The 14,725-nt window shown below is 41.3% G+C and overlaps 8 protein-coding genes across 8 annotated transcripts; 3 read left to right on the forward strand and 5 right to left on the reverse strand.

The window, feature by feature from the left end:
• Positions 1-163: 163 nt before the first annotated feature.
• SAMD00019534_118420 (hypothetical protein) lies at positions 164-2,385 on the forward strand (the record flags this gene model as incomplete). The annotated part of the gene is made up of 4 exons (XM_012892990.1): positions 164-382; positions 469-743; positions 828-954; positions 1,024-2,385. The coding sequence occupies 4 exons, from the start codon at positions 164-166 to the stop codon at positions 2,383-2,385; spliced, it is 1,983 nt and encodes a 660-aa protein (XP_012748444.1).
• Positions 2,386-2,501: 116 nt separating this feature from the next.
• On the reverse strand, positions 2,502-4,542 carry SAMD00019534_118430 (hypothetical protein; the record flags this gene model as incomplete). Its single annotated transcript, XM_012892991.1, has 6 exons — positions 2,502-2,518; positions 2,594-3,353; positions 3,433-3,622; positions 3,684-3,877; positions 3,954-4,340; positions 4,399-4,542. The coding sequence occupies 6 exons, from the start codon at positions 4,540-4,542 to the stop codon at positions 2,502-2,504; spliced, it is 1,692 nt and encodes a 563-aa protein (XP_012748445.1).
• A 180-nt stretch (positions 4,543-4,722) lies between these two features.
• SAMD00019534_118440 (hypothetical protein) lies at positions 4,723-6,024 on the reverse strand (the record flags this gene model as incomplete). The annotated part of the gene is made up of 1 exon (XM_012892992.1): positions 4,723-6,024. A coding segment is annotated over one exon (1,302 nt), but the record flags the coding sequence as incomplete, so codon positions are not given.
• A 494-nt stretch (positions 6,025-6,518) lies between these two features.
• SAMD00019534_118450 (hypothetical protein) lies at positions 6,519-7,367 on the forward strand (the record flags this gene model as incomplete). Its single annotated transcript, XM_012892993.1, has 2 exons — positions 6,519-6,579; positions 6,649-7,367. 2 exons carry the CDS (start codon positions 6,519-6,521, stop codon positions 7,365-7,367), a joined length of 780 nt encoding a protein of 259 aa, XP_012748447.1.
• Positions 7,368-9,503: 2,136 nt separating this feature from the next.
• SAMD00019534_118460 (hypothetical protein) lies at positions 9,504-10,368 on the forward strand (the record flags this gene model as incomplete). Its single annotated transcript, XM_012892994.1, has 3 exons — positions 9,504-9,647; positions 9,819-9,896; positions 9,964-10,368. Coding segments are annotated over 3 exons (627 nt in total), but the record flags the coding sequence as incomplete, so codon positions are not given.
• A 53-nt stretch (positions 10,369-10,421) lies between these two features.
• SAMD00019534_118470 (hypothetical protein) lies at positions 10,422-11,222 on the reverse strand (the record flags this gene model as incomplete). Its single annotated transcript, XM_012892995.1, has 1 exon — positions 10,422-11,222. The coding sequence occupies one exon, from the start codon at positions 11,220-11,222 to the stop codon at positions 10,422-10,424; it is 801 nt and encodes a 266-aa protein (XP_012748449.1).
• A 553-nt stretch (positions 11,223-11,775) lies between these two features.
• SAMD00019534_118480 (hypothetical protein) lies at positions 11,776-12,873 on the reverse strand (the record flags this gene model as incomplete). Its single annotated transcript, XM_012892996.1, has 3 exons — positions 11,776-12,423; positions 12,484-12,577; positions 12,653-12,873. Coding segments are annotated over 3 exons (963 nt in total), but the record flags the coding sequence as incomplete, so codon positions are not given.
• A 456-nt stretch (positions 12,874-13,329) lies between these two features.
• Positions 13,330-14,568, reverse strand: SAMD00019534_118490 (hypothetical protein; the record flags this gene model as incomplete). The annotated part of the gene is made up of 3 exons (XM_012892997.1): positions 13,330-13,354; positions 13,443-13,641; positions 13,713-14,568. 3 exons carry the CDS (start codon positions 14,566-14,568, stop codon positions 13,330-13,332), a joined length of 1,080 nt encoding a protein of 359 aa, XP_012748451.1.
• Positions 14,569-14,725: the final 157 nt, after the last annotated feature.

Genomic DNA, 14,725 nt, shown 5'->3' on the forward strand with positions numbered 1-14,725 from the left:
GACGATACCATATGGGTGATGAATGATGAGGTCACAATGATTTGATGAATGTGAGGTTCACACAATCTAATTGATATTTAATCCCAACAACTTGTCCTACATTATTATTAATAACACAATAGATAGATAGATAGATAGTAAAGATAAAGATAGAACAAGAACAATGTCAATGTCAAAGATAGTATCACGTATACCACCATCGGTAAACAAGTGGATACCAGAGTATGTTGTTGAGTTTGCAAAGAGGTATCCATTCACAACTGCTCAGATTGGTTTGTATGCCTTTGCATTGATCGCTGGTAAACTGGTCAAGTTGTACAAGTCAATCATTCCAAACAATACAATCATTGAAATTGATTTGGCCAATGCTACTCTAGTCACTGTTTGTATCGAATGCGTTGTTGGGATGGCCATCATCCATCCTGGTTCATATGACTAACAGTGCCAGTCTCACTCAATATCTTTTAGAAAGCACCAAGCCAGATTGATCAGATACTTGAGCCAAACTCTGTATATTATAGAGATATCATTGATGGCTTGAGAAAGGCAGCTGATGATCCAAAGATCATTGGTCTGATCTTTAGATTGGGCAACACAAACACACTCAACTTGGCAGCCCTCCAGGAGTTGCGTCGTGTCGTACATTACTTTAGGTCCAAGGGCAAGTCAACCGCAGTCTTTACCGATACGTTTGGAGAGTTTGCCGCTGCCCCTGCTCTATATTACTTTGCCAGTGCATTCGAGTGAGTTATGTTCCATGATGATTGATTGTTGATGGTGATGGATCACTTTGATTGAATACTAACCAAACACCATCCATCCATTAGGAATGTATACTTGTCACCATGTGGAGCAGTCAACATTATCAATTTGAGATTGGACCATCCATTCCTCAAGAAGATGTTGGACAAGGTTGGAACAAAGACTGAGTTCATCAAGAGAAAGGACTTCAAGGTATGAATGAATATCCAATCCTTCCAAACACAATCAATCACACAATACTAACTAACTATGACTGTATAGAGTGCCGCCAACATATTTACTGAGGAATCATTCACTGAGGCAGATAGAGAATCAACAACATCATTGGTCGAGGACCTCATTGGTGTGATGATTGAGGCCATTGCAAAGGACAGAGGCATGTCAGTTGATCACATTAGGGAGCTGTTTGGATCTGGTCCATTCAGTGCAGAGACGGCATTGAAGATCAAGTTGGTCGATGGTCTTTACTATGTGAACGAGGCCTACGATCAGTTCAAGGATAGGATCAAGTCATCAAATCCAAAGATCAAGAAGACACCCAACATGATCTATCTTCCAAAGTACCTCTCATTGTGTGGCAAGCTCAACACCAAGTCCAGGAAGAACAAGATTGCCTTTATCGAGGTCGAGGGACAGATCCATTGTGGAAAGTCACTCAGCAAGATGAATGGAGGACCAACCATTGGCTCAGAGTCACTTCGTCTGGCAATCAGAGCGGCAACATTGGATAAGAGCATCAAGTGCATCATCATTCGTGTGGACAGTCCAGGTGGAAGCTATGTGGCCTCATGCATCGTGTGGAATGAGATCGAGAGAGCAAAGAAGGCTGGCAAGAAGGTGATTGTCTCCATGGGATCAGTGGCAGCGAGCGGTGGCTACTTCATAGCCTGCAATGCAGACAAGATCTTGGCCGAGGAAGGCACCATCACTGGCAGCATTGGTGTGCTCGTTGGCAAGATCAACTACAAACAGACGGTTGAGAAGATCGGTGTAACATTCGATGCGATCAGAATCAATGCCAATGAGAACGACTCTGATGACAAGGACAACAGTTCTTTGTTCTCATCGCTCCACGACTACAATCAGATGCAGCGTGACTTTGTCAATCAAGAGTTGGACGTCATCTACGAGGACTTCACCAAGAAGGTCTCTGAGGGCAGGAAGCTCACCAGAGACGAGGTGGAGGCTTCGGCCCAAGGCAGAGTGTGGACTGGCAAGCAGGCATTGGAGAGGAAGCTGGTCGACAAGATTGGTGGCATGCACGAGGCCATCGAGCTTGCCAAAGAAGCCTGCTCCATACCCAAGGAGGAGAACGTGCAGTTAGTCTCCTTCCCCAAGGAGAACCTCATCGAGATGTTGCTCAGCTCATCACAACCATACAACTCGGAAGAGACCGACAAGAAGGGTGTTCCCGTTGGTATCAATACCAATCTGTGCATGGGCGTGTCCAATGTATCAAAGGTGGTCACAACACTTCGTTCACTTGGCATCCTCGACTCTCTGTTCCAAGTGGCAGCCTCGCGTCTTCCAAACAATCTAGTCAGCGCTGTCAACATGGAATTGAACAGACAGCCAGTTTCACTCCAAGCTGATTCAGGAATAATCAATTCCTTCTCTCTCTAAGAGACACACAATCATCGTTTTATCATCATCACAGGCATCATATGCAACAACAAACTACACCAATATCATATTAAAATGTATACTCGCCATTGCTTTAATTCAATTAATTATTTGTATTACTTGATCAAATGGGCTGGAAATAAGGATGGATTGATGGATGTTAGTGATCACGTGTGATTGATGTAGGTGTCCTTCCAAACAAACTTACATCTAACGGGTATCCTCAGTAGTTCATTGTCATTGACGATGGTCATGTGCAATTGACCTTGGAAGAGATAGGTGACCTTGAGCTGTTTCTCCTCGCCAACTCTTGGATCATAGAAGCCAATCAGATCGGACTTCTTGTTGGGGTGTAGCTCCAGCTTGCTGTCCTCGACCAGATACTGCAGGGGAATGGTCACATCGATGGTGGCGGGATAGTCGACGTCGGCAGAGGCAGAGTGCTCTTTCAACACTCCGTACAACGCCTGCTGGATGACCAGTCCGTTCTTGGCCTGCTCGACTGCCGCCTTTTTGTCGACGGTTGGCCTCATCAGTTGGATGTCAATGCTGGCCCTGCTCCTGGCCTCCTTGTAGGTTTCAGAGTGCTTCTCCTTGCGCGTCTTGATCTGCTCGAGTTCGCGTCGTCTGAGCAGTGGGTTGACGATGAGCAGCTTGAGGCCCGTGAACAGCAGAGATGGCACGGTGAAGAAGATGAGTGATGGCACCAGACCAACGTTGGCATAGATCGGAATGGGTATGTCGAATGATTGGTACTTGTGCTGGAAGCCCAGTGTGTATAGATACTTGGATGGTGACACCTGCATGGAGAATGTCACTCTGAGCACCTTTGAGATACGTCTTGTGATCGCCGCTGTTATACCTCCGAATGAGAGGTTAGAAGTTCCAATCGACACTGACATGTTTGTCTTCTTTGAGATTGGCAAGTGTCTTGTAATGCTAGACCTGAATCCAAATGTGTTGCTGGCCTGTTGTGTGTTTGTGATGGATGGTAACAAGGAGGTTGGTTAATGATCATTACCAATGAGCCAGCTCCAATATACATACGGCAACCTCAAGATCCAGTATTCTATTCTCAACATTCCTTGTCAGTTTCAGGATGGCAGTGGCTGAACCCATTGTGAAGTAGGTGGTCAGCTTGGACTCTACCGTCTGACTAAAGTGCTTATGTAATGATACCTGCAGGTCAGCTGGTATGACATGAGGTAATATGTTTGAACAAGCAATCTGTCCACGTCTAGAAATGATTGAATGAATGATTAGTACATTAACCAACAAGTTCTAATCACACTACATACATTGACTTGGTCAACATTGTCTTGAGAGCAATGTTGGATACGAGTGGCATACGATCGCTGTAGTGTAGTGATGATACGAGTTGGACACGATTGAACAATGTCTTTGAGTATGTTCCAGAGCATCTAAACTCAGAGTCGATACGCTTCTTTGTGAATGCTGGTGTGATTTCAAATGCTCCAATAGGTGTGTTCAGCTGTTGTTGTTGTTGTAGCAGTACAAGGTTAGTCACATGATCATTTACTTGTCCATGATCTAGGTAACTAACTTACTTTGAATGTCTGAGACGAGACAAACTTGTTCAGCCATATAAAGTTGTACTCTGGATGGTAGGCGATGGTCATTGATTGGTAACCATGTCCGTTGAAATAGTCTAGTACTCGCTCCTCTTTCATCGTCCTTTGAATTCGACCAAATGCACGTAGTAGGTTGTCAACCTCCTCGTACCTGTTGATCAGTGATCTCGAGTTGTTTAGACCGGATACACCGTATCGATCATATATCGCTCTGCTCTTCTCATCGCATAGTGTCTCCTTTGCACGACTGATCAATGCAAACTTATGCTGGCTCTGTGCCTTCAACTCCTCATTCGTCTGCTTATCAGGATGATATGTAAATGCCAACTTCTTATAGGCCACCTGTATTTCGCTTGCTGATGCCTAGATATTGACTTGGGTTATTAACATGTAGTTGGTAATAGAGGTAAGACACACTTACATCTCTGGGTACATTCAAGATGGCGTAAAAGTCTACGTTGTCCTCGTCTTGTTCTGAATCAGGTTGCAAGTCATCTTCATAGTCGCTGTCTGTATCGCTCTCTGCAAAGGGATCATCCCCACCCTCAAAGTTATCACTACTCATTCTTCTCTCTCTCTCTATCTATATATATCTGATGATCTTATAGAGATCGAATTGGATTGATTGATTGAATGAAGCTCACACACAAGAATTCAAAAGTACAGTAGGGTTGGCGCGCAAAAGAAAGACAGATAATTTGTGTGTGTTGAGCAGTGATCATATGATCGTCCATGTGTTTTATTTCTTTGGATTCCATAACCTTTTAAATACATTTAGTAATGATGATGATGGTGATGATGTTGGACTCTTGTTGGATGATGTATATAGTGGATGTGGAGGACGTTGTTGTACTGATTTGATGTATTGATGTATTTCCAATTGGTTGTGATCAATTGCCAAGTCCATCAGTGAATTGAGCTCACTGAAATGTTGCCTCTCATCGTCCATTATCCTTTTGATTGCACCAATGTTACCTAATATAATCGCATATTTTATACCTCTTATTGTTGGTCTACATTCGAATTGATCAATCAACTTGCCAATCAGCTGTTCATCGCCATTCATACAACTCTCGTCACCAATTCGAAAAGAGTATTCTGCCGTGAATTGATCGCCCATCTCTTTCAACATCCTTACAACCATATCACTGTCCTTACAATGACGTACAAAGTGTAGTACTGTCAATGGAAATACTGTCGTTTTTAGGTAGTTGTCCTTGTCAAAGTCGTTGTTGTCATTGTTGTTGTTGTTGTTTAAGTGATTGAGGATTGCCTTGTGATGACCTTTATAACTTGTGATGTATAGTGCGTCAAGATTGTTTCCAGGTACAAATCCAAGTTTACGGTCTTGATCACGAACGAATGACCACACTTGTCTGCGAAGTACGACGTTGTTGAAGAGTACTGAACGAAACAATGAGTCTGGAACAAAGCCTTGGCTATGTGGTTGAAGGACGGGTGGAGCCAATATCCGTGGAACAAGACTGATCTCTGGATCTTTGGTATTGTTCATGATCAAGTCCATTATAATGTTCCTTAGAGTGTCTAGGAGGTGACTGCTTTGATTATGGTTCGACTCGATGTAATGGTATGCAGAGAATTCCAGTGCCATCTGGCAACATTGTTGATAGGTGACCACTCTTGATTGGTGTAGGTCCGTCTTGTTACCAATGATCACCATTTTGGTGCGATGACCATATCGCTGGAATTCGTTGGCCCAACGAGTGAAGTTTTGGTACGACTCCAAGTTGGTCACGTCAAAGACAAACAGCACCAGTGAGAAGGCTGGGATTAGACTACTGCTGTGATCCATTGTGATTGACACATGTGGGTGATCATCATTGAGTTGTGGCATGTCCAATGCGAATGTCGACACTGATGGCATCATATAACTCACTAGACGTTCCTTCTCCACTGGTCTAGCATTTGAAGAATAGTCCAGAATTCTCTTTAAAACAGTGAACTTGCCAACATTTGTATCACCAATGATCTTTATCCTGTAGACAGATGGCTTGATCTTATAAGTACGAAATACAGACATTATATATTATTATTATTATATTGTTGTTATGTTATGATCATTTGGAATGTTTGTTGTGAATCCATCTTTTACTTCCTTATCCTCCTCTTTCTTTTGATGTTTCAGATTCAAAGAGACACGAATCAACCCCAAACAAACAGATTCATTATATTTAAAGAGCGAGTGTAAGTTGTAAAGTAAACTTGTAATGTCGTACAACAATATCAATAGTATGTATGTTACTCTTGAGTTATTGATACAACAACAATTACAACGACAACAACAACAACAACTACAACAACAGCTACAACACTGTTTGTGTGTCAATCTCTTTATCTCTCTTTGGTTGTTGGTTTGATTGATGTGTTTTTAATTCATTTTTATTGTGTGTTGTTCAAGGTGGGAGTGAAGAGAATGGGAGAGGGGTGTGTTGTTCATCAAGTGACTTCAATCGTCATTCTCGATCAAGCACAAAAGTATTACATACATACTATTTATAAACAACTACATATACAGACAAAATGACTATTACAACAAAGATTGTTGGAGAGGAGGGAGCCGGTTCATTCCGTGTTTACTTTAGTAAGTAAATCAGTAAACCTTACTCTTCTCTCTCTCTCTCACATCACTCACTCTCAACTACATAAACAGTGAACGGTGATCATGTTGTCTCACCATTCCATGATGTCCCACTCTGGGTCAACCAGCAAACTGCTGTTGCCAATATGTTGGTTGAGATCCCACGAGGAACCAATGCCAAGATGGAGATCTCTACAAAGGAGTTGATGAACCCAATCAAGCAGGACGTCAAGGACGGTAAGCTCCGTTTCGTTCACGACAAGTACCCATTCAACTATGGTGCTCTGCCACAGACATGGGAGAATCCAAACCACGTCCATCCAGACACTGGTGCCAAGGGTGACAACGACCCCCTTGATGCCTGTGAGATTGGTTCTGCACTTGGCACCCAAGGACAGTTCAAGCAGGTCAAGGTACTCGGTGTCTGGGCCATGTTGGACGCCGGTGAGACTGACTGGAAGATCCTCTGTATCGATGTTACCGATCCATTGGCTGCTCAAATCAACACCATTGAGGATGTTGAGAAGCATATGCCAGGAAAGATTGAGGAGGTGTTCACCTTCTTGAGAGACTACAAGATCCCCGACGGAAAGGGACCAAACAAGTTTGCCTTTGACAGCAAGCTGTTGGACAAGGAGTTCGCCGTCAAGATCACCAACGAGACACACGAGGAGTGGAAGGCACTGGTCACCGGTGCTTGCGAGTCCCCATTGGCCATCGAGTCCACCCTTAAGGAGGGTGTCAAGAAGTCCGTCTGCGGTCTTGCTACCAAGACTCAATTGAAGCTATGAATCGACGACCCATCTCAACGACTACGTCACTCCCTTCCAGTTTCAAAGTTATAAAGTGATCAAAACACAGTGATTTGTTCAACAATCTTCCAAACTTATTATTATTGTAAATCAATCAGATATTCGAAAGAGATAGAGATAATGGAGTCACTATCTATATACTTGATCAAATACTTGACTTGTAATTATATATTGGATGATGTTGATGTGGCTTGTCTTGCTATGACATGTAGCAAACTACGTAGATGTTTAACATCATCCAACTCAATCGGTCATATACATCTTACTTCATACTATCAACAAAGACATCACGATACCAACAACCAACAAGTACTTATATTTAGTGACTCATATAATATTAAACTCATACCCAATGTATTACCAAACAACTTAACTACACTATCATTTGGGTACTATTATAATCAACCAATAGTGTCCAATGATGTACTACCACAATCATTAACTAAGCTATCATTTGGATACTCTTATGATCAGAAGATAAAGAATGGAATACTACCTCCACTGTTATCACTTACACTTGGTGGATTATACAATCATCCAATCGATGATTCACTTCCATCATCACTCACTGAACTTATAATGGGCGTAGATTTTAATCATCCATTGCTATCACTACCCAAGTCACTGCGGTCACTTACACTGAGCTATCATTTTAATCATCCAATTGGTCATGGAGTACTGCCTAGTGGACTCACCTATCTCAAGTTCAAACAACAGTTTGATCAATACATTGAACCAGGTACATTTCCATCGAGTCTAAAGGAGTTGGTCTTTGGAGATGATTTTAGGCATCGATTGGTGGAGGGAGTCCTACCTGAAGGTCTACTCATACTACGATACGGACTGTATAGTTCGATTGAGCCACGGGCACTACCTCAATCGTTGACAATACTACATATTGGTCCACAGTACAACAGGCCTATTGAACCTGGAGCACTACCAAGACATCACTCACAGAGTTGACATTCAATTCCAACGCAAGCTTCAACGAAAAGGTCAATCATACCAATCTTCCAAACTCTGTCAGGACACTTAGATTCGGTCAGAGCTACAACAGACCCATACTACATGATACCCTGCCACAGTCACTTACCTTACTCACCTTTGGTACCAACTTTAACTACAGTCTTCCATTGAACACCTTGCCACTATCCCTGACATCGTTGATACTAGGAAGACATTTCAATCAACTGATTGTGAATGGTCAGCTACCTCACTCAATCACTCGATTGGCATTTGGCTTAAACTTTGATCAGACATTAGTACGTAGTGTATTGCCATCTGATCTATTGGACCTTACACTCAGCGTCACGTACAAGCAAGTGTTGGCTCCACCCCATACTCTTACACATCTCCAACTTGACAACGCTGGCTTCTATGGATCAATTAATATGTTTCCAAATGGATTGCGATATGTCAAGGATATACCTAGACTCAAAGCACTGACCATGAGGTGGAATGCAGACTTTGACATCAACATGTTGAAACAACTTATAATCAATCTTCCCAGCGTTGAGACATTTAGATTAGAATGTCAAAGTGAACTACATCAATATGTACCATACTCAATACGTGTGGTTGATAATGGTCAATGGCTCCTATGTTGTTCAATCAAACAGGTCACCTATCTACCTGTGGAGAGGTTGGAGAATTGTAAGAGGTACTTGAAACAAAGGCAACAGCAATAAAATAAGTTGGGTTGTGTTACCAGTGTGACCTCGCGTGCGAGAGTGGGGAGTGTTCATTCATTCTGTCAATGACTCATTCTGTCAATGACTCACTCATATGATCACATTAATAATAGTTACTATTACCCATTGATTGGACAGATTGATAGAAGATGGACTGTGCCTATGCCGACGTAGTCAACACTCTATCGCGCCTATTCAACTTAATTCTCATTGATTGTAATAAACGATATCTGTTTGTTGCAGTCGAGTAGTTGTGTGTGAATGAATATGCAAGAACCTACAGTCACCACAATGATTCATCAGCAGATAGTTAACTTATCTCTATTGTTGTCCACCAATCTCTTTAAAGTATGAACAATACTGCTGGACTCCATTGATTATTATTTAAAAAGAGTAGCAGCAGTAGAAAGAAATAACAATACATCAACAACTTATACTTATATTTATATACTATAACAATAACAAAGACATGTTCCTATTCGATTGGATTGAATCATTACTTAACTGGCTTGGATTCCTCAATAAAGAGGGCACACTGATGATCATCGGCCTTGGAAATGCTGGAAAGGTATGTTCACGGAACGAGGGATCTTGTGATCTATCACAGTCAACATAAACTGACATTAACCCAATCATTCAATCAATTAATCAATCATGGTATCATAGACTACATTACTGTAAGTGAATCAACTACATCATAACAAGATAGTTGAAGATATGCCTAACTCTCTCAATCAATCAATCACATAGACAAGTACTCTCTAAAGATGTATTGAGACAACATATGCCAACACTAAGACCTCACAGTGATAGCTTCGTATGTGTTGTAGAGCATTGATACATACAGTAGATCACCAACTAACATCAATGTTGACACAATACAGAATGCTGGAAGCATCAACTTTAAGGCTTGGGACTTAGGTGGACAACAGAATCTTAGATTCTTGTGGCGAGACTACTCTCCTGCCGCTACCAATGGCAAGAGTATTGTGATATTCATGATTGACAGTACTGATCAACAGTTGTTGGCAGAGGCAAAGTCTGAACTGTACGATGCGATGGAATATACAAACAATGCACCAATGCTCATTGTTGGAAGTAAGATAGACAGAGAGGGAATGTCACGCGATCAACTGATCAAGGCACTGGATCTGGACACCAACACACTTGGTCTAGGCAACGAAAGGTCACCCAGGATACTAGATGTATTGATGATCAGCTCAGTGTCAAGGAAGGGTATTCCAGAGATGATGAACTGGTTGATCAAGTGTCATGGTCTGATTGGAAACTAAAAGATAGATGATATACATATTATATACTTAATGTTCATGAACATTACACTTTACTTGAACTTATATACAGTCTTTAACAGTTCCAATCTCTCATCAGGTGTTACGGACTTCTTGTCCTTCTCTCCAGAGGGATTGGTGATTGTGAAGCTATCGCCAGTTAATACGGCCTGGCCAACTTCGGGTGCAAGTAGCAAACAGGTTAGATGATTGACGTTGAATGTCTCGAGCTCGTCCTCGTGGATCAAGCGTTGTGTTGTGTTGATAGTCTGCTCGGTTGCAATGATGTCGGTAGAAAAGGCGTAGCCCAGACGCCATTGATCGTTTGGATTCTTGGCCTCGAGCAAGTGTGTTCCCTTCTCGGTCTGTTGCACGTTCCATCTGTATGAGCCAGTGCGGGAGGTCACCTCTTGGCCTCCAAGTGGTATGGGCTTCAGCGCAAGGAACAGACCAAAGCCAACGTCAATCAAAAAGTCAGAGGTGGCGCCATCGTTCTCTTTGTGCAGGACTGTTATGATGTGGCCGTTGTTTGGTGCCCACTTGTCAAGTGTTTGTTGGTTCCATACGGTGCCAACATGTTGAGTGACGTTGAAGCCACAGTCGACCAGGAAGAGGTAGAACAGTCGATTGAGGTGGTAGCAGAGACCACCCCTGTTTGATTTGATCACCTTTTGAATCAGATACTCCTTAGAGATACCAGATGGTTGATGACCAATGACATCAGAGTTCTCGAATGGTATGTGCAATGCGAATGCTGTCATCACCTCTGGTAAGTCTTCAAACAGTATAGTCCTATGTGGGTCCAGTCCGATTCTCTCCAACAACAGTTGTTGTAACTCTGTATTAGTGTCCATTATTGTATAGCAGTATAGTATAGTATTGTATTAATAAATAAATAATAAATGAAGAATGAAGGAATATATATATTTATATCTTTGTATATGTGTTTGATAATATATCTTACGTGAAGTAACTCCTACTTTATAATAGTTTATTACACATCGGAAGACAAAATGAAGAGTCAGATCCTTCCAAAAGAGTCAACCCCCAAGATTCGAGAATCTATCAACTTTCGTTTTTGGAAGGACAAAGATTCTTCACAGCTTACAACACCAGTCACTATCAAACGCATCATAATTATTTTACCAACAGATAATAAGGAAATGTTGCTTCATGATTGGATGCGATGGTAATGTCGGAGCATTATACTTTCTCCAATTCAATACCAACGAGACTTTAGGGTTATGTTCTCGTTTGACTCGACATGTCAGTCGACGACAGACAATTTAGAAAGAGACTGACAGTGAGTGTATAAGCTCAAGCGATGAGATGATACAAATAAATATATTATTAATGTTTATGTTTAGATTTAGATTGAGATTGAGCGAGTTGGTGACGGATTGTCTACAGGAATGGATTGACACTTGTGTTGCCACTCTCTTTCTCGTGACGTCCAAGGTACTTGCTCTTGTAGAGTGGTTTGTGACCAATTTCCTTCTCTACTTTAGCATCTACAATGGCTTTCTTCCTGTTGGCATCATCAATCCTCTTCTCTTCCTCCTTGATTCCTTTCTTCTTCTCACGCTCTACCTGTCTGGACGACTTCCTCCTGAGCTCAAAATGATTGCCTCTGTCCATTGATTGATCTATATCGTCCAGTTTAATGGATTGTCTCTGGACCTCGGTGTGTGTGGCAATGGCTACATTCTTCATGTCAGCCAGGATGAGGTTCATCTGGTCCAAGTGTTCATCCTCCACCTTTATCCAGTTGGCATTCTTGATGTAGACATTGTCACGTAGATCCTCCTCATTCTGTTGTTCAATAGGTTTACTGCGTTCCATTGATTGTTCCGCTTGTTGTTTGATATCACTTGACTTTCTCCATAGTTTAGAACTAATACCCTGACGGTCATCTGTCTTTTCCAAGTTTGGTGTATTATATAAAGCCTTCTTCTGCTCCATCTCCAACAACCTATCCTGCTCTCTCTTCTTCATAATCACATCATTGGCATGATGTCTTGCCTCTACTACATTCAACTCATGATGTATCTCTTTCTACAATAACAATAAGTTAATAATGGATGTGAATATGAATGAATGAGTAGTAATACATACAGCCTTTGGTTTCTCCTCCTTATATTTATCCTTCTTTGACAACTTCTTCATATATTTATGGAACTTCTTATACTTTCCCAATCCTTTAACATGTCTACAATTATAATAATATTAATTACCTAAAAGTGTTCCATCATCTCTCTCTACCTCCATTGGTATGATTACATACTGTTCCTGTTCATTTGTTAACCTTTCTACACGATCCATTTGTTCACCTTGTTCACCTAGCTTCATTAGAGTATCCACACCAGTTGAATGAGTTTCTTGTAGTTGAGCCAACATCTTGGCAGTCCTATCGGTGCTAGAGTATTTAGCCTCCCATTCCAAGAGATCACTCTTTATACTCTCCTCAGAGTATAAAGATGCATGATGTTGTGATCTTTCGTCCATTCTATATTATTATTGAATATCCAAACAGTATCTGTATAATATTATTATTACTTATTATTCCAGCTTCAAAACTAATGATATGTGGTAGGATAGATTGAAATATAGAGACCAAGTCAGTCAGTCAGTCAGTTAGATATACTCTTTCTTGTTCAACTACAACACCAAGCTAGTCCTTCAATGGGGTTGGTGTGTGGTTAGTTGGTTGCCTCTTATGGACAAGTGTGTGTTTGTGTGTTCATTGCTCCCACATACACACACTATGAACACACCAGGCACACTACAATGACGACACGTGTCGTTGGTCTCGTCGAGTCCAGAGATTGGATTGCTGCCAATGTTGCCGCTTCAGAAGTCTGTTGCTGCTTGTTGTTGGTGAGTTTATTATTATTGATCATTAACCAAGTTTGATGATGATTATGCTTAATGATGTCATGTTGATATATTGTTGTTGATAGATTATGTATTGGTAGAAAACTTGTGTCTGTAGAAGTAGAGTAGTTGATGGATGTATAATGGTTAATACTTGGTTGTAGATGATATATATTGGTGTATATCACTGAGATACATACGAACACTTTTGGCATTCATAAAAGATGGTCTGACCTTCATCTGCTGATCTGGTCTGTGCAGTCTTGAAGTACATCTTGCCATGTCCACACTTTGGACACTCCTCGTCGATCTCTGCACCACGATCCTCCTCGTCATCCACCACCTTCTTTGGCTTCTTAAAGAGTGTACTGTTGGATGTGATCACCTTCTGACCAAGAACTAGTGTAATAACATTTGAGTCAGTCAGTCAATGCTCACCAACTAATGAACGACATTGATGTTCTACTTACTTGACTTGTCAGCACGGAATTTACAAACGCTGCACTTGGCTTGCTTGCCAAATGGCTCAAGGAATTGAAGTAGGTTGTTGCACTGTGGACAAAAGTCGGCCTTCATCTCCTTGTTCAATGCATTCCAAATTGTGGTCTGGTTTGATGACTGTTGCAGTGTCTTGTGCTCTCCATTCTGAGATGATGTGCTTCTGCTGCTACTATCCTTTGATTTGCTTGGTGTTGAGTTGTTGCCGTTTGATGATGATGATTGTTTTGACTTCTTGTTCTTGTCATTGTCGTCCTCAAGGACGGCCTTTCTCTTCTTGTCAGCACTCTCTTTCTCCTTCTTGACCTCCTCCTCAGCTTGTTTCTTCTTCTTCTTCTTCTTGTCCTTTTCGTCCTCAGTGCTAACATCATCATCCTCCTCCTCCTCATCGTCAGAGCCAGGCTTTGACTTCTTCTTGTCCTTCTTCTCTTTCTTATCCTTCTTGCTCTTCTTCTTCTTATCAGTATCATTGTCACTGTTTTCAGCATCACTTGATTGTTTGCTTGACTTCTTCTTCTTCTTCTTCTTCTTGTCGTTATCTTCATCCTCCTCTTCATCATCTGTGTTGTCTGCCTTTTTACTCTTCTTCTTGTCCTTCTTATCCTTCTTATCTTTCTTCTCTTTCTTCTTCTTCTTCTTCTTCTTATCATTATCATCATCACCATCACTGCTTGTATTCATTCTATCGTCATCATCATCATCACTAGTCTGTACTATGACCTTCTTCTTGCTATCCTTCTTTTTCAGTTGCTTATCATCATCATCACTATTATCCTCATCCTCATCCTTTCTCCTCTTCTTATCCTTTATCTCTTTATCCTTTGCCATATCTATATATTATCTGATCTCTTTATATATATACTTCAGATTATCACTTTGATTTCGTGTTCATCTGATTTGACCATGGTGCATTCAATCGAAACTTTCGTTTGTCGCTCGAATTCAATTATATTAAAAAAATAAATAAAATGTTTGACCTCAAACA

Source organism: Acytostelium subglobosum (genome assembly GCF_000787575.1).
Source record: "Acytostelium subglobosum LB1 DNA, scaffold: scaffold35, whole genome shotgun sequence".
NCBI lineage: Eukaryota > Evosea > Eumycetozoa > Acytosteliales > Acytosteliaceae > Acytostelium > Acytostelium subglobosum.